This window comes from Haliotis cracherodii, unplaced genomic scaffold, assembly GCF_022045235.1.
Source record: "Haliotis cracherodii isolate W230 unplaced genomic scaffold, xgHalCrac1.p SCAF_9, whole genome shotgun sequence".
In the NCBI taxonomy this organism is placed as follows: domain Eukaryota; kingdom Metazoa; phylum Mollusca; class Gastropoda; order Lepetellida; family Haliotidae; genus Haliotis; species Haliotis cracherodii.
The window spans coordinates 51,523,382-51,542,301 of NW_027266343.1; the positions used below are offsets into that span (position 1 = coordinate 51,523,382).

General features: G+C 39.5%; 1 protein-coding gene across 1 annotated transcript in view; it reads right to left on the minus strand.

The window, feature by feature from the left end:
- The window catches only part of LOC139452467 (solute carrier family 23 member 2-like), a 31,537-nt gene extending 12,966 nt beyond the window's left edge, over window positions 1-18,571 (minus strand). The window contains exons 1-4 of the mRNA XM_071233959.1: window positions 18,462-18,571; window positions 2,461-2,630; window positions 1,413-1,570; window positions 282-367 (exon numbers count right to left, since the gene is read on the minus strand). Coding sequence (XP_071090060.1) covers window positions 282-367; window positions 1,413-1,570; window positions 2,461-2,607 — 391 coding nt within the window. The 5' untranslated portion in view covers window positions 2,608-2,630; window positions 18,462-18,571. The remainder of the gene's footprint in view (window positions 1-281; window positions 368-1,412; window positions 1,571-2,460; window positions 2,631-18,461) is intronic.
- Window positions 18,572-18,920: the final 349 nt, after the last annotated feature.

The following is an 18,920-nucleotide window of genomic DNA, read 5'->3' on the forward strand; positions in this document are numbered from 1 at the left end:
GTAGCCTAGTGGTTGAAGCTATCGGTCGTCACGCCGAAGACCCGGGTTCGGTTCCCCACATGGGTACAATGTATGAAGCCAATTTCTGGTGCCCCCCCCCCCCCCCCCCCCCCCCCCCCCCCGATATTGCTGGGATATCGCTAAAAGCGGCGTATAACCATACTCACCATATAAGTAATGTTTTTTAGAAAATATTCGGGTTCAATATGATTTTTTCGAGTATCAAATACTCAATAACACCTGCAATTCCGTAACTCTTTCCCACTCACTCACTCACTCACCATCAGGGCATTTCCACTCAGGGTTGTTCTGCAGGGCTAGAAGTGCCGGAAAGAAGGAGGCTGATGGCCCTTGATAGATCGGCAGTCTGGAAAATATGTCCAATGGGTCAGTCACGCTGTTAATATAAATCTTGTTAACATGACTCCTACCCGTGAAGATCCGGGGTAGAATAGGTCTTCAGCAACCCATGCTTGCCGTAAAAGGCGACTATGCTTGTCGTAAAAGGCGACTAACGGGATCGGGTGGTCAAGCTCGCTGACTTGGTTGATGCATGTCATCCCACTTGCGTGGATCGATGCTCATGATATTAATCACTGGATTGTCTGGTCCAGACTCGATTATTTACAAACCGCCGTCATATAGCTGGAATAGTGCTGAGTGCGGCGTTAACCAACAAACCATCTAACCTTAGACATTTTCGTGTCTCTGGTCTGAGGCAATAGGAACTAAATCGACAAAACCCTTTCCAAGACATGGAAGGACATGCTTCGAGGACAGCATGAGTTCCACAGAGTAGCGTAAAAAGATAACGGTCGTGTTTTCTAATCAAGGACACGAAGACGCCTAACACAGGCATTGATTGACGACAGGCAATGTCACAGTTTCCTTGGTCATAGTTTGTATTTACAATACACGGATACAGCTTTTTGAGAAAAGTGCATTTTGTGATTTTACAATTTTTGCAACTATCTATATGAACGAATGTTTTATTGTTCAGAATGGACCATTTTGTTTTCATATGGTAAACTCAAAGTCAGTTATCGCTTTTTGAGACAATGTTAGTTCTATTCAGTGGGATCGAACCTGCAACTCTCGTATCTGTAGTCTGGTGAGTGAACCACTAGGCTAAAGAGCTGCTGATAAATCACAATGCTTTTAAGAATCTCATTTTTTCAAGCACATGTTCGCCAGCACGAGATATATTACGTCCGTTTCCTGAGGTTCAAGGGGAGTGTTGGAATATAATTTCTTTTGATAAAGTTGTTTCAGATTTGTTACGGTTTATAAGACATATATTCTCTCAGGTTTGGTTAATAATATAAACACTAGGGGCCTGCCATCGGGTTTGTCCATCTCCCCCGTGTTGACATTGTTAACCAAACCCTCGGGTTTGCCCTTTATCTTCTCACCTGATACCGACAACCGTTTGAAGTAGCGTGGTTAAGCCACTCATCAGCAGTGTTGAGGAAAGTAGCTTCGATCTGATTGGACTGTCATAAGCTGCGCACACAGCGTCTGAGATGATGAAGGCAGTGGCTACCGTGAAGGCAAGGTTCATCATGATGTGCTGCAAGGGGAAGGAAGTACCAACATCACTTGTTTACTTTGTGTTGTGTTTTGGTTTGTTTGTCAACATTTATATCACGGCGGTCTCCAAATAGTAGTATGGGTCAGACAAACAGTGATCGATATTATGATCAACGTGCCTCTCTGTCGTGAACGACGACGCACAATCAGCAAAGTTACAGAGCTTGGTTGGTAAATAGCTAGGACATAGTAGGGACTTAACGCATAATTGCCACTGATGGCGCCACGATCGAGCAACAATCTGTAAATAATCGAGTCTTGATCAGACAATCCAGTTATTGACATCATGTTCATCGATCCACGCAGTTGGGATACGATGACATGCATCAACCAAGTCAGCGAGCCTGACCACCCGTTAGTCGCCCCTTACGACAAGCAATGGTTACTGAAGACCCCGGATTTTACCCCGGATCTTCACGGGTCTCTCAAGTTTTACATAGTCCCTGCACAAATACATGCTCTGATATTTTTGTCACCTTATTTTATATCAAATGGAGCAGCTGTTTAGTAAAAACAAATAATCTTATTTCTTTCAGTGTAAAATACACGCATTTTAAGTCTCTGCCTATGTTAATAATTTCAGTAACTGTGCTGTTTGTTGTTTATCGTCGCACTCTGCAATATTCCAGCCATATGATGGCTATCTGTAAATAATCGACCAGACAATCCTGTGACTGATATCATGAGCATCTATCTACATAAATGAAATACGATGACATGCATCAACCAAATCATCGAGCCTGACCACTCGATCCCGTTAGTCGCCTCTTACGACAAGCCAGTAACGGCAAGCATTGGTTGCTGTAGACCTATTCTAACCCGGATCATCACGGGTCATCTGATTAATATATAAATAACTTGATCCCATACCTGTAAGGCAGCACTGAACAGCACCACACACGGCGGGTTTTGAATCAGGGTATAGTGCAGTCTTTCATCCTCATTGTCAACCAGCTTCTCTACTCCTCTGTCAAGATCCAGGTCGTGGCCATTGTTTACTCGCTTCTTGCCAGTCATGATGATCAACTAATTTCAGCCTTCTGAAAATGCATGTGTTTCATGTAATATACGGCGTTTTATCCATGTCAGAATGATGAGATCTGATTGGTCCACGTGATCTTGATACAATACTATGTATCCCGCCCTGAAGGGCAATAAATTACTCAGGGGGAGAATATATCCTTTATACCCCGCCATAAACAAGACAGACTGCACGTGGATTTCTCGTGATCCTGCTACAACTTATAGTGTACTGTATAAGTTCTGTTATATCCCTCTGCCTGACAGGTGGAATAGTTGAGATGTTGAACAATACATTACACTCGTACATAGTTCCATGACATGACAATACCTAGTGACATGGCAATAAGTTCGCCGAAAATCCTAATGGTATTATTAAAGTGACATTATACCTATGCCATGGCTTCATTGCAACCACACTACGATGATAGAAGTCATCTATACATGACTTATACATGACTCATTGCCATTTTAACATAACCAACTCTCTAATGATGAAGTAAGTCACCAGCTCTCTCCAATGATGAAGTAAGTCACCAACTCTCTCTAATGATGAAGTAAGTCACCAACTCTCTCTAATGATGAAGTAAGTCACAAACTCTCTCTAATGATGAAGTAAGTCATCCACTCTCTAATGATGAAGTAAGTCACCAACTCTCTAATGATGAAGTAAGTCACAGCTCTCTCCAATGATGAAGTAAGTCACCAACTCTCTCTAATGATGAAGTAAGTCACCAGCTCTCTCCAATGATGAAGTAGGTCACCAGCTCTCTCTAATGATGAAGTAAGTCATCCACTCTCTAATGATGAAGTAAGTCACCAACTCTCTAATGATGAAGTAAGTCATCCACTCTCTAATGATAAAGTAAGTCATCAACTCTCTAATGATGAAGTAGGTCACCAGCGCTCTCCAATGATGAAGTAGGTCACCAGCTCTCTCCAATGATGAAGTAGGTCACCAGGTCTCTCTAATGATGAAGTAAATCAACCACTCTCTAATGATGAAGTAAGTCATCAACTCTCTAATGATGAAGCAAGTCACCAACTCTCTGTAATGATGAAGTAAGTCACCAACTCTCTCTAATGATGAAGTAAGTCACCAACTCTCTCTAATGATAAAGTAAGTCACCAACTCTCACAAATGATAAAGTAAGTCACCAACTCTTTCTTATGATAAAGTAAGTCATCCACTCTCTAATGATGAAGTAAGTCACAACTCTCTAATGATGAAGTAAGTCACCAACTCTCTCTAATGATGAAGTAAGTCACCAACTCTCTCCAATGATGAAGTAGGTCACCAGCTCTCTCCAATGATGAAGTAGGTCACCAGCTCTCTCCAATGATGAAGTAAGTCAACCACTCTCTAATGATGAAGTAAGTCACCAACTCTCTAATGATGAAGTAAGTCACCAACTCTCTTTAATGATGAAGTAAGTCACCAACTCTCTCTAATGATGAAGTAAGTCACCAACTCTCTCTAATGATAAAGTAAGTCACCAACTCTCACAAATGATAAAGTAAGTCACCAACTCTTTCTTATGATAAAGTAAATCACCAACACTCTCTAATGATAAAGTAAGTCACCAACTCTCTAATGATGAAGTAAGTCACCAACTCTCTTTAATGATGAAGTAAGTCACCAACTCTCTCTAATGAAACAGTAAATAACCAACTCCCTCTTATGATAAAGTAAATAACCAACTCTCTCTAATGAAACAGTAAATAACCAACTCCCACTTATGATGAAGTAAGTCACCAACTCTCTCTAATGATGAAGTAAGTCACAAACTCTCTCTAATGATGAAGTAAGTCATCCACTCTCTAATGATGAAGTAAGTCACCAACTCTCTAATGATGAAGTAAGTCACAGCTCTCTCCAATGATGAAGTAAGTCACCAACTCTCTCTAATGATGAAGTAAGTCACCAGCTCTCTCCAATGATGAAGTAGGTCACCAGCTCTCTCTAATGATGAAGTAAGTCATCCACTCTCTAATGATGAAGTAAGTCACCAACTCTCTAATGATGAAGTAAGTCATCCACTCTCTAATGATAAAGTAAGTCATCAACTCTCTAATGATGAAGTAGGTCACCAGCTCTCTCCAATGATGAAGTAGGTCACCAGCTCTCTCCAATGATGAAGTAGGTCACCAGCTCTCTCTAATGATGAAGTAAGTCAACCACTCTCTAATGATGAAGTAAGTCACCAACTCTCTAATGATGAAGTAAGTCACCAACTCTCTTTAATGATGAAGTAAGTCACCAACTCTCTCTAATGATGAAGTAAGTCACCAACTCTCTCTAATGATAAAGTAAGTCACCAACTCTCACAAATGATAAAGTAAGTCACCAACTCTTTCTTATGATAAAGTAAGTCATCCAGTCTCTAATGATGAAGTAAGTCACCAACTCTCTAATGATGAAGTAAGTCACCAACTCTCTCTAATGATGAAGTAAGTCACCAACTCTCTCCAATGATGAAGTAGGTCACCAGCTCTCTCCAATGATGAAGTAGGTCACCAGCTCTCTCCAATGATGAAGTAAGTCAACCACTCTCTAATGATGAAGTAAGTCACCAACTCTCTAATGATGAAGTAAGTCACCAACTCTCTTTAATGATGAAGTAAGTCATCAACTCTCTCTAATGATGAAGTAAGTCACCAACTCTCTCTAATGATAAAGTAAGTCACCAACTCTCACAAATGATAAAGTAAGTCACCAACTCTTTCTTATGATAAAGTAAGTCACCATCTCTCTCCAATGATGAAGTAAGTCACAACTCTCCAATGATGAAGTAAGTCACCAACTCTCTCTAATGATGAAGTAAGTCACCAGCTCTCTCCAATGTTGAAGTAGGTCACCAACTCTCTCTAATGATGAAGTAAGTCATCCAGTCTCTAATGATGAAGTAAGTCACCAACTCTCTAATGATGAAGTAAGTCATCCACTCTCTAATGATAAAGTAAGTCATCAACTCTCGAACGATGAAGTAAGTCACCAGCTCTCTCCAATGATTAAGTAAGTCACAACTCTCTAATGATGAAGTAAGTCACCAGCTCTCTCCAATGATGAAGTAGGTCACCAGCTCTCTCTAATGATGAAGTAAGTCATCCACTCTCTAATGATGAAGTAAGTCACCAACTTTCTAATGATGAAGTAAGTCATCCACTCTCTAATGATGAAGTAAATAACCAACTCCCTCTTATGAAAAATTAAATAACAAACTCTCTCTCATGATGAAGTAAATTACCAACTCTCTCCTTAGATATAGTAAGTAGCAAACTCTCTCTTATGATAAAGTAAAAAACCAACTCTCTCTAACGAAACAGTAAACAACCAAATCTTTCTTATGAAAAAAATTAAATAACCAACTTTTTCTCATGAAAAAGTAAATAACCAACTCTCTCTCTCTTATGATAAAAGGGGGGGGGGGGGGGCACGGGTGGCCCAGTCGTCTAAGGCGCCGCGATTCGCGTCCCTTGGGCTCGCCAGAAACCTATGATTGTGGGTTCGAATCCCGGTTCGCCCCAATTATGTTTCTAGGTTTGTCAGCACCATACCCGTGCTCGTGGGTTTCACCGAAGTGGTAAACGTCTGAGACCTGCATCACTTCGGGCTTTCCTCCCACATTAAGCTGACACGCCGCGATATAACTGGAATACTGTTAAAAGCGGCGTTAAACCCAACTCACTCACTCACTTATGATAAAGTAAACAAGCATGAAATACTCACATCCCTCGCCAATATGACATGTCGGGTTGTGTGCAATGTAAATGGCCTAATTGCAGCACTAAAAAAAGTTATTACTGTCGTTGTTTTTCCATCTGCAGTTTATGATAGAATATGTAACTGAATTTGTAATGAGTAAGGATGAGACATATGGACGAACAACTTCTTTATTACAATTAGGAGCGATGGTTTCGGTCAAGCAAGTGAAGTACAGAGTATGGTTTACAAGAATATATAGTGTTTATACAGTTGAGTAGGTTTAAGATCAGTTACACTGTTGTATTTGTAATGAGTTGTGTTTCTGCATGAAGTTAGTCAGTGAATGCAACAACTGTGTCCATGACACTTTTGGAGGAACATACACTCAAGCAATGCAGAACTTACCAACAAGAAAGGAAATGTATTCAATACTGTGAGATGACATTATGTGCCAAGTTTGGTGAAGAAATATAGTACGGTTTTCAAGATCTGCTCCGGAAACGAGGACTACCGCCATTTTCAGTCTAAATCAAAGTCGTTGCCATGGAAACTCAAAAAATAAAAAATAAATAAATTCCAAACTATCAAAAGGCACCAGTTCACCGCTAGATCTATCTATCTGCCAAGTTTGGTGAAGAAATATAAGTACGGTTTTCAAGATCTGCTCCGGAAACGAGATCTACCGCCATTTTCAGTATAAATCAAAGTCGTTGCCATTAAAAACTAAAAAAAACAAAAAAAGATTAAATCACAAAACTATCAAATAGCACCAGTTCACCACTAGATCTATCTATGTGCCAAGTTTGGTGAAGAAATATGGTATGGTTTTCAAGATCTGCTCCGGAAGCGAGGACTACCGCCATTTTCAGTCTAAATCAAAGTCGTTGCCGTGGAAAGTCAAAAAATAATATTTTGAAAAATCCCAAACTATCAAAAGGCACCAGTTCACCACTAGATCTATCTTTGTGCCAAGTTTGGTGAAGAAATATGGTATGGTTTTCAAGATCTGCTCCGGAAACGAGGACTACCGCCATTTTCAGTCTAATTCAAAGTCGTTGCCATGGAAACTCAAAAAATAATAAAAAATTAAATTCCAAACTTTCAAAAGGCACCAGTTCACCACTAGACCTATCTATGTGCGAAGTTCGATGAAGTAATATAAGTACGGTTTTCAAGATCTGCTCCGGAAACGAGGACTACCGCCATTTTCAGCCTAAATCAAAGTCGTTGCCATGGAAACTCAAAAAATAATAAAAAATTAAATTTCAAACTATCAAAAGGCACCAGTTCACCACTAGATCTATCTATGTGCGAAGTTTGATGAAGAAATATAAGTACGGTTTTCAAGATCTGCTCCGGAAACGAGGACTACCGCCATTTTCAGTCTAAATCAAAGTCGCTGCCATGGAAACTCAAAAAATAATATTTTGAAAAATCCCAAACAATCAAAAGGCACCAGTTCACCGCTAGTTCTATCTATCTGCCAAGTTTGGTGATGAAATATAAATACGGTTTTCAAGGCTCAATGCCTTGGTTAAATTTTCTAAATAGCAAAAGGCACCAGTTCAGCATGACAGACCTGCAAAGTTTGATGAAAAAATATTGAACGGTTTTTGAGTTATGCAGCGGAAACAAACCCTACCCTCACAGAACCTAAGTCCAACTTGTTGCAATGAAAACGTAAAAAAATTTTTTTTATAAAATTCCTAAATAGCAAAAGGCACCAGTTCAGTATGTGCCTAGTAGACATGCAAAGTTTTGTAAGAAAGTATTTAACAGTTTTTTAGTTATGCTCCGGAAACGAACACCACGCTTATAGAACCTAAGTTCAACTTGCTGCCATGGAAACGTAAAACATAAAAATTTATAAAACTCCTAAATAGCAAAAGGCACCAGTTCAGTATGTGTCTGGTAAACATGCAAAGTTTTGTAAGAAATTATTTAACGGTTTTTGAGTTACGCTCCGGAAACGAACAACACCCTTATGGAACCTAAGTTCAACTTGTTGCCATGGAAACGTAAAACATAAAAATTTATAAAACTCCTAAATAGCAAAAGGCACCAGTTCAGTATGTGTCTGGTATACATGCAAAGTTTTGTAAGAAATTATTTAACGGTTTTTGAGTTACGCTCCCGAAACGAACAACACCCTTATGGAACCTAAGTCCAACTTGTTGCCATGGAAACGTAAAACATAAAAATGTATAAAATTCCTAAATAGCAAAAGGCACCAGTTCAGCATGAGTCTGATAGACATGCAAAGTTTCGTAGAGAAATATTTGACGGTTTCTGGGTTATACTCCTGAAACGATTTCGGGACGCACACACGCACACGCACACACACACACACACACACACACACACACACACACACACACACACACACGCACACACGGACGGAACCGATTTTCTATCTCCCCCGCCAACTCCGTTGGGGCGGGGGATAATGATCGTGGCACATTAATTTTATCGGTGTACGATAAAAAGCGGGAAATGTTACTATTTTTCAACACAGAAAAAATTCTCGGAGAACACTTAGACGTGTCTTTGTTAAAACCGGTTTAATAATTGCAGTTAAATTTACACCATCAAATAGGAAATTTAATATTCTCCACATCTGCGTAATTTTATAGCCAGAGGTATATCCAGTGCCGCGTGAGCGCAATTCTCGCACAACCTTCACTTTTCCGATCTTAGGAAAATGTGCGTCAGCAAAAAAAACCTCGGCATCCATAGAGAATACTACACCCATTCTCGTTAGATACAATTTTTATGAAACGAGTGGACTTCCTATGGTATCTGACCGAGCGAATGAGTGTGGCATTTTATTTATTACCAACGTTAAATATATATTTAGGTGTAAATACATAACAACTTTCGTTCGTTGGCAGAACAAACTGAAACCGGTTGCAAAATCTGGTTGCGCATGAATATTGATATATGCCCAAATATGGGCATTGTTGACATTTCTGTGCATACGTATTAACAACATGTTCCTGCTGTTGTGATTGCAAACGTAACAGCATCGACGCTCAAGATCCTTTTGGAACAGTTTCTTCAACGTATGGTAATGCAAGCGCCATGTTGTAAGTACGCAGGACACCTATAAGAAAATTTGAAAAGACACATTTGCGCCGCGCTTTGAATATCGGACCAACAGTCGGTCACTCGCACTGCCGGGGTATTTAAAATGGCTCGGTTTCCTTGATCTATCAGCTAAATTTATATCCGGTCCGTACCATTTTGAAAGAGGGAATTCAGGGTGTTCGCCAAAGACATTCATCTTAACTGTACCACCTTGTACTGAAGTCGTGAAAATCAACAAACTTAAGTCTGCTTGCATGTCAGTGACAGCTTCGAACGAAGGGCAAGGTCAACACCGGAATAAGAAAAGACAACCGTGATCTACTTACAGCGTTTTGTGCTAGAGACAGGGAATGTTATTGTTCACATTTGGGATATTTTGGTCCACATAGCCAGAAATCAGACACACGTAAAAGTGGAAAATTGTATGCTATATTTGTAGATTTTTCGAAAGCATTCGATTCAGTCTGTAGAGATAAGTTATGGTATCTATTTAATTCACATGGTGTCAGTAATAAAATGGGTAAATTGTTATGTGGTATTTATAAGGAAGTTAAATCATGTGTTAAACAAAACGGCATGTATTCAGATTCTTTTATATGTCATACTGGTGTACGCCAAGGATGTGTATTAAGCCCTTTTTGTTCTGTTTTTTTTTATATTATTAATGAGCTTGCAGCCCAAATCAAAAGAAATTATGATGATGGTATACAATTACATCCTGAACTTATAAAAATATTTATGTTACTATTTGCAGATGATATAATCATGTTCTCGAGTACTGTAAAAGGTTTACAAACTTTGATAAATCAGCTAGAATTGTACTGTGATACGTGGAAACTTAATGTTAATCTAGATAAGACAAATATTGTTGTATTTAGCAAGAGAAATACGCCGTCAAAAATTGAAAAGTGGTACTTTCGGGGACAATTACTCCAAACTGAAACCTCATATAAATATCTTGGTGTAATATTTTCAAGTAAATTATCATGGAACCGACATATATGTAATGCAGCAATACAAGCTAAAAAGATGCTTTTGGGCATTTTACAAACGTTTGAACATTTTAGCGAGTGTGCTTATAAATCTTTCTTCAAAATCTTTGACACAAAAATAACTCCTATTCTTTCCTATGGCTCGGAAATATGGGGTTTTGCAGAGGCTAAAGAAATTGAATCCGTACATTTATACGCATGCAACAGATTTCTTGGTGTTAAACATAGTACGTCTAACGTAATGGTTTATGGTGAATGTGGTCGCATGCCCTTGTATATATATTACTTCTTAAAAATCATAAGATACTGGTTAAAATTACTAAAAATGCCGGTAGGTAGATTGCCAAAATAATGTTATAATATGATGCTATTGTATGAAAAGAATGGAGATCAAAATTGGGCATACAATGTTAAATGTCTACTGTATAAATGTGGGTATTGTTACATCTGGGAAAACCAATGTTTCTTAGAGAATCATGCCATGTTCATATCGAAAATAAGGCAGACGCTTTTTGACATGTACTTTCAAACATGGAGATCTACTGTAGATGTTTCTAACAAATGCGAATATTATAGATATTTTAAAATGCAAATATGCACAGAAAAATATTTAACTGATGTAAATATAAGAAAATGCAGAATATCATTAACACAATTTAGATGCAGCTCACACAGGTTAATGGTTGAAGGTGGCAGGCACAACAAAATACCCAAATGTTTAAGATTATGTAAACAATGTTCTTTAAATGATGTCGAAGATGGCTTTCATTTTCTACTTGTATGTTGTAAAAATGATAATTTAAGGAAAAAATATATTGAACAGAAATACTATGTACATCCAAATAAATACATGTTTATCTCTTTAATTTCACATGTGAGCAAAACGGCTACACAAAATCTCTCTCTCTCTCTTTATATATCATGCCATGTTATTAAGATATGAATCCTTGTAACATTCCTAACCGCTTCCACATTGTCATGTATTCTGTACTATTGGCCGGTGGCCTTACAGTTATATATGAATAAACTGATTGATTGACACACTTCTACGGAGTTTTCGAAAGATTTGTATCAGAAATGTTCTTTGTTCACTCAGTGATCTGGTCGTGCAGTCGTGAACAAACAACTCCCGAAACAGTGCCACAAAATACGCTTCGAAGGGGACACTGATGATACAACCGGATCATCCCAAGTTAGTCTAGATATCTGCCCAGATAGCTTAAACTTACTTCATTTCACCAAGCTTATCCTTTTACGTTAAATCAAATTGACAGTTGCGAAGGTGGTCGGGTGCGTCACGCTCATGGGGACCCTCGATCTATTGATCGTACTTTGTAAATTTTATGGATATAGCTCGATTATATAATGTCTGTAAAAGCTCTATGCATAACTTATACAGAACGCAAACCGAATTTGATGCGTGTGACTATCTTGTTTGGTTTAATAAAGTGTTTGTAAATATCTCACGCTCTCATGAGAATGCTTCAGTTCTGCGTGCCTTGTTGTTGCAAAATGAATGACGTCTCGCGATTTTGTATGAATGACAAAAGTAGTACCGGTGTGACAGAGGTCACGGTTATCCAATCAAAACGAATTAAACAAGGTCAACCTTGTACGATACATGTGTGACCTACGGATTTAGTATCTTACCACTTGTATCTTCACCACGTTGGTAATAAATATAGAATACTACACTCATTCTCGTTAGATACCATAGAAAGTTCACGAGTTTCGTAAAAATAGTATCTTACGAGAACGAGTGTAGTATTTTATTTATTACCCACATTTTTATGGACGAAAATAGCGTTTTCGTTACTTTATACGCCAAACGCAAACTGGCTCGAACTCTGGTTGCGCATGAATAGTAAAATGCCCAAATATAGACATGCTAACTTATTTACGCATTGGTAAATAGTTCCTGTTGTTTGTGTATGAATAATTGACAATACAGCTCATGCCAGGAAATAACATGATTCATGATTTGTACAGTGCAACTGGACATCGTGGGTCGTTGGTAGACCATGCACGGGGAGGCGCGTCACGGACATTACGTGTGTCATTGCCTGTGCGTGTCTTTGTTTGACGTTCATTGTACTCAATGAACTCTCTACCATCAGAGTCGAGTTTTAGAACTACATCTCCCCACCTCATCAAGTGATGAGGTTTTACACTTCGGAGACCAAAGTGTCTCGTGTTATTCCACCATAGTGTGTTGAGAATGGATTCTGGGTTATTAGGACCCAATTCGTTTGCATCAAACATCATGTTGATTTCATCATTGGACAGACTTTCGGCCCTATTTGGTAAGTTTCCTCGCCCTTCTCTTTTTAGAACTTTTTGTTTGGTTGACAGGACTTCGCGAAGTTTTGAAAACTCACGATCCTGCAACAAGGACTTGTCATATCCCCTTGATTTTAGAAATCTGTCAATACTTGATAGCTTTGATGTAAAAGAGCTTGGTTCATAGTCCTGGCCGTTAGATTTCTTTATCAAGATGAAAAAGCTACACAATACATCGCATAATTCATTTGGGGGTATGGTTTCAACCGGCCTAGAATCAGCGTTGGCGTTCATGAATTTCTCATAATACTTATGTCATATTGGGTTTTTCTCCAGGTGTTTTGATTTCGATTTTGATGTATGAAATTGTCAATGTTTGAACAGTCATACTGATACACATTGTCACCTGGTATATCATCAAAAAAGTCATCCTTAAATAGTTCCTCATAGACACATTCTGGAACAGTGTCAAATGGGTTTAAAGCGGATATAGGGGCCGACGATACAGTCTTAGGAACAACAGTAAGTCTATGCCGTCCTACTTGCCTCATTTCACCATTCAGAGTTTTGATATTGTAGGCATTGAATGTTCCAAGTGGTTGAACAATAGAAAGCACCCGTCCTCTAACGTCTCCGTCAATTTTGACACAATCGTTAACACGAATAGTGGTAGCCATCTTTCGATCTGCGCTAATATTTTAGCAAACGATCGTGCGGGAGATGCTGGTTAAAAAAACAAAACACCATTTCGTGTCATGACATGTATTAAAATTGGTTGTGATTGTTTGTAAATGTCTCTCGTTTTCACGAGAATCCTACAGTTCTGCTTCGTAGTAGTAAAGAGTTGTGAAAGCGAATGACGTCTCGTGATCGTTTATGAATGAAAAAAGTAGTTCCGGTCCAATCAATAAAACGAGGTCAACCTTGTACGACACACGTGTGACGTACGGATTTAGTATCTTACCACCTGTATCTTCACCACGTGGGTAATAAAATAGAGGATTCATCATGAGTGTTTTTTAATATGGGAAATATCAACCGAGTCTTAGTTAATCGGTATTTGCCGAGCCTTTAGCCAATCAACGAATTAAATGTTCATGCATGGTGATGGGACCGGGCTACTAGTATATGACGTCATGCTGTGCCCGGGATGCACGAGGAGTGACGTAATGCATGTTTCTTACACACCTGTGGGTGAGAAACCCATTTGAGATAACTGGTATCAAATATATGTTTCAGATCGAATTCCAGGCCCGTGATTGGCTACTCCATGGTGATGACCTGAGGTCAGATGATGACGGACTACTTTCCTGAGTGTAAGACATTCAAGTTTCACGTGCTTCAGTCGAATGTTCACCTACGTCTGTATTGAACCACAGGACCGTGTGATTTATAATAAAAATAAACTCATCCTCGTCTGCGAGTTTGATTGTTATTATCATCAGTTACATTACCTGTTGTTATGTCAACGTTAACATTTTTTCGGGTGTTAACTTCCTGGATGCCACAGCGACACGTGTGTTTCCTCTTCAACACTCACTTCGAAGTCGAATAAAATTCAAAATACATCACGCAAACTAATACACAGCACAGTTTTGAATTCCCCCTTCTGTTTATCATTTACTGTCATTTTAGGCAAAGCACATTTACTAAAAGTGACTTCTAAAAATTAGGTACATCGTAAATCTCGTCAAATCACAATTCACGGCGTTATTAACTGTGTGTTTAGAAAATCTAAATATCGGATATTTACTCGAAAAAATAAAGTAGAAAAATAGCATATTAGTGATGACGGGCATCAAATCACTAATGATAATTCTTCAACGTCGCTGATAAGCCTAGAATCGTTTAGAGTGTTTGGGAAAATACGCATACACGAACGCCGAAGTGTACGTTCCGCCATATTGGATTGTGTTTACAAAATGCCGGTTATGAGACGCCTATTCGATCAAGTATATTTCAAACTCAGCTGCTATACATGCATCCCTGAATTCCTCATACATTTGAGAAACAAATGACAAATGGTCTTTGCCACCAATGCAAATTATCTAGATGAAATCATACGAAATAAATTAGGTATGGAAACGAAAACTGTTCTCGGAAAACTGTAAATAAAGCAAAATTCAGATTTTAACACTGTGTTGAGGTACTTTCGGCTAATTTTTGCATACATTGGCTCGATCGCGCGTTTGAGAATAATCATGGGAAGAGCATCGTTGCACTAAGCTAGTATGGAATTACACATGTATACATTACAATGATGTGGTAAATTCAACAGAAGCCGTAAAAGTTTCCGTCCTGTGTGACGCCATGACTGACGCTAAATCACGCAGAACGATGACGGTAGTTATCTGCATTTCTGACTAATTCTCTTTGTTACATTCGAAAACATGGTAAACAAATAACAGTACGCAGATTGTCAGAATGTTTCTGATTACTTACGTGACACATTTATGTATACTCACACGCAAAAGAAACGCGAGTCGAGTATGCAGTATACATGTTATTTATTTTCAACAGTAAAGACAAGAAATACTAATAGGGCAAGATTGACAAAAATTTGACTGAAGACAGTTTAATGGATTAAAAGGCAGATGACATAATTGGTTTTTTTTGGCTTACGCAGTTTCGGGTCAATACCCAAAATGTCAGTCAATACCTGGTGTGACCACCATTAGCATTGATCACTGCCACACGTCTCCTGTACATTGAGTGGATCAGACGATTTGTGAAGGCCCTAGGGATCCTCCTGCACACATCCAGAGCAGCTGTGCGTAGTTCATCGGCAGTTGTAGGGACTGGGCGCACAATGTGCAGACGCCTTTGAACCTCACCCCACAAGTGTTCGATTGGGTTCAGATCAGGGCTGAGGGCTGGCCACGGTAGATGTTGTGTTGTTGCAGAAAGGCCATGGTAGCTCTGGCAACATGGGGACGAGCGTTGTCCTGCTTAAAAATGTGTTGTTGATGTTGTGCAAAAAATGGCACAACGTGGGGTCTGATCACTTGGTCGATATACCGCTGAGCAGTGACGCCGTGTCCCCGACCTTAACCAACATTCAGAAAGCACATGGGTCCAAGTCTCGCATTAAGTCCAATCCCTGCCCATATCATGACGCTAGGTCCACCCCATGGATCCCTTTCCACAACGTTTCTGTCAGCGAAACGATCACCTCGACGCCGCCAAATTCTGACTCTTCCGTCTGCATGGGAGACACAAAAGCTACTTTCAGAGAAGATGACACGCCTCCACTCACGATGACGCCAACTGCGATGACCCTGTGCCCACTGAAGTCGTGCTTGTCGATGCTGTGGTTGGAGAACAGGACGACGTGCTGGTCGGCGACATCAGAGGTTGTTGGAACGGAGACGTCGGATCACAGTGTCCCGGCTAATGTGTCGATTATGTGTTCCTATGGTCTGTCGAGCACTTTCACTTGCATTTAGGAACAGATGTCGCTGGTGTTGACGGGTAACCTGCCGATCTTGTCGAGGTGTGGTGACCCTATGACGACCGCTCCGAGGAAGGTCATCTGTGGTCTGTGTAGCATTGTATCGATGCAGGAGACGGTAAATTGTGGTTATGTTAACTTTGAAATGACGGGCAACATCTTGGACAGACTCTCCAGCTTGCAAACGTCCGGTAGCCTGCATGAGTTGGGCGTGGCATTGTTGACCAAGGAGTGGTAGGTCCAAGAATCGGCCACAGTTTTATACCCACAACAGGTCGTGACAGTTCGTGCATTTTCGATTTCGCGAGAAATGGTTGCATGATACCCACATATTCATTGACATGGTGCGTTTGGGCGATTCGTTTTCTATGTTGCGTTTTTTACTCGGGCCAAAAATATTGATAACACCATCAGGCTTCACTACATGCTAAAACTCGTATAAATTTATGGTTCCGTGTTTGTTACCTATTTGCTTAAAACCACTTGCGTTTCTTTTGCGTGTGAGTAAATATACGATCCCTCAATCAACGGAAATCCTCCCCTGGGAATCCCGCGGACTGTTGTCAGTGAACACGCCATTTTGTAAAAGTCGGTCGTCGGTAGTGATGTCATACGGAAGTAAACATTTTTGTACATATTTGGTAATTTCTTTGAGGCGTAAACTTTTTAACTCGGCATCCGGCGTGTTCTTTGTTTTTGTCTAGTTTGCATTATCATCATCGCCTTGATAATCCACAGATATGTCGGAAACCTTTTTGTGTAGGGTCACATTATTTATGAGTAGTAAGCAGTACATAGGATGACGTCACTTATGACAGTGGTGTTATGTATTAGTGGGCTACTGCAATCATGAGAATAGACAAATTGCATCGGTTCGATCCTAAAAAGGTGCGATTTTAGGGTGTGTAAAAAAACACATTACTGAACTCCAATCTCATTAAAATCAGATCTTAGTTTTCGTTACCGCTAAACAAAGATCTGAGGACATCCCATTACGGGTCACGTCAGACCGACCTTGCGAGAACTTTGACTGACCAATGGAATGACCAATCAGAAGGCAGCTTTCACTTTGATTACTGAAAACGACTTCTGAAAATTAGGTACATCGTACATTTCGCTACATCTCGTGTGTGTTTTGAAATTAGCGAAATTTGAAGTAGCGAACATATTGCAAAGTTGTACCCGTGCTAATATACACTTGAAGTAAGACGAGTTCTATGGATGAACAACTTCTTTATTACAATTAGTGTGACGTTTCGGTGTATCCTATTGCTTGATAAAGGTGTTAGGATCTACACCGAAACGTCGCACTAATTGTAATAAAGAAGTTGTTCATCCATAGAACTCGTCTTACTTCATCACTCCAACTTCTAAATGCCACTGAAAGAAGTAATATACACTTGTCAGAGTGCTACACGAAGCTTGTGATTACCATTTGTCAAACTTCCATTTTTGTCCCAGATGGGACTCAAGTCCAAAAATTACTAGGGTTTGCACTTTACAGAGAGAGTTTTATCCCAAATATGACATTTGTTACTTTGTACTTATTTATGTTTGAAATACTCTTTACCATCAAAGTTAGAAGAAATAGGGGTGATTATGGTATTTACATGAATGGAAACCCAAGATGAAACTATTTCTATATAGTTTGTTTGACTGAACTTCTCGCATCTACATGAATGTCACCAGAAGACCACGTGCACCAATTGTAGTACTGGGCAGTAACATGATGTACACTGCACCTGCAGGTTTATGAACATGCTTATAGCCCTTGAAAGATATTTCTTATTATGTTCAATGTGGAATCCGGTTAGTATATATACTGTTTCTGCTTCATGTAAAAAAAACACTTGATTTGTTAATTATGAACATTTGTTTTAATTATTCCACAATGTCTACTGTACTTTTGATATTTTCGTACACAACTGACTAGATAAATGTTTCATGGCAAAAGAGTTATACTTTGAAATATGTCTTGCCTGCTTTTGAAAGCATTAATAAGGCCATTGTGTTACGCACAATAAATTTAAATTTAAATGGGTTATCTACAAGTTGACCAATATCTTTTTTTTTAATCTGCAGAACATTAGTTTAAAATAACCAAATATCAATATTTTAAAAGAAGACAACTATTTTCTGGACTCACATACATGTCGTCTGCTACAGAATAGCTTGTGGTCATTAATCAGATGTGACACACCGGGGAAGCTGGCAAGAGCACCCCTGCTGATAGCGGGAGTTTTGGGGGGACTGGATTGCAGTTAGCTGTTCCTCACTTTGAGGATTTCAGAGACCCTTATTCCACTAAGTGTAGTGAAGAAACACAGCTACTCACCAAATGACAAGAAATCCGCCTGTTCAAGACTCGGTGCCTGACACAGATCGTGCTGTGTTGTTTTGTTTCTTTTAACCTAGTTTCAAGGATGTTGAGAGACAACACTGCCAAGCGTGGGACCGTGGGAGTGCCTGCAAGGACGAACTTACTAGTCGATAAATATTTAAGCGAAGTCTTCCGCTGCTAAAACAGGGGAGTGAGAAAATTACATTATCGGTTAGTACTTCTTACCAAAGCGAAGAATCCGCTGCGAGTTTTAGGTCATTCCCCGATAAGCACGTTTTGTTTTATCGGGCTGTGGTCACGTGTAAACAAGATAAAACACGTGGAGTTATGTAAGATATACAACCGTTGTAGCATGTCACAGCGTCAGAGAATGTCTATTATACAACTTTATAGGGTCTTATAGTCACGTGTTATTGGTGAGCGTTTGAAAACGTCCATAAGAGCAACAGGCCG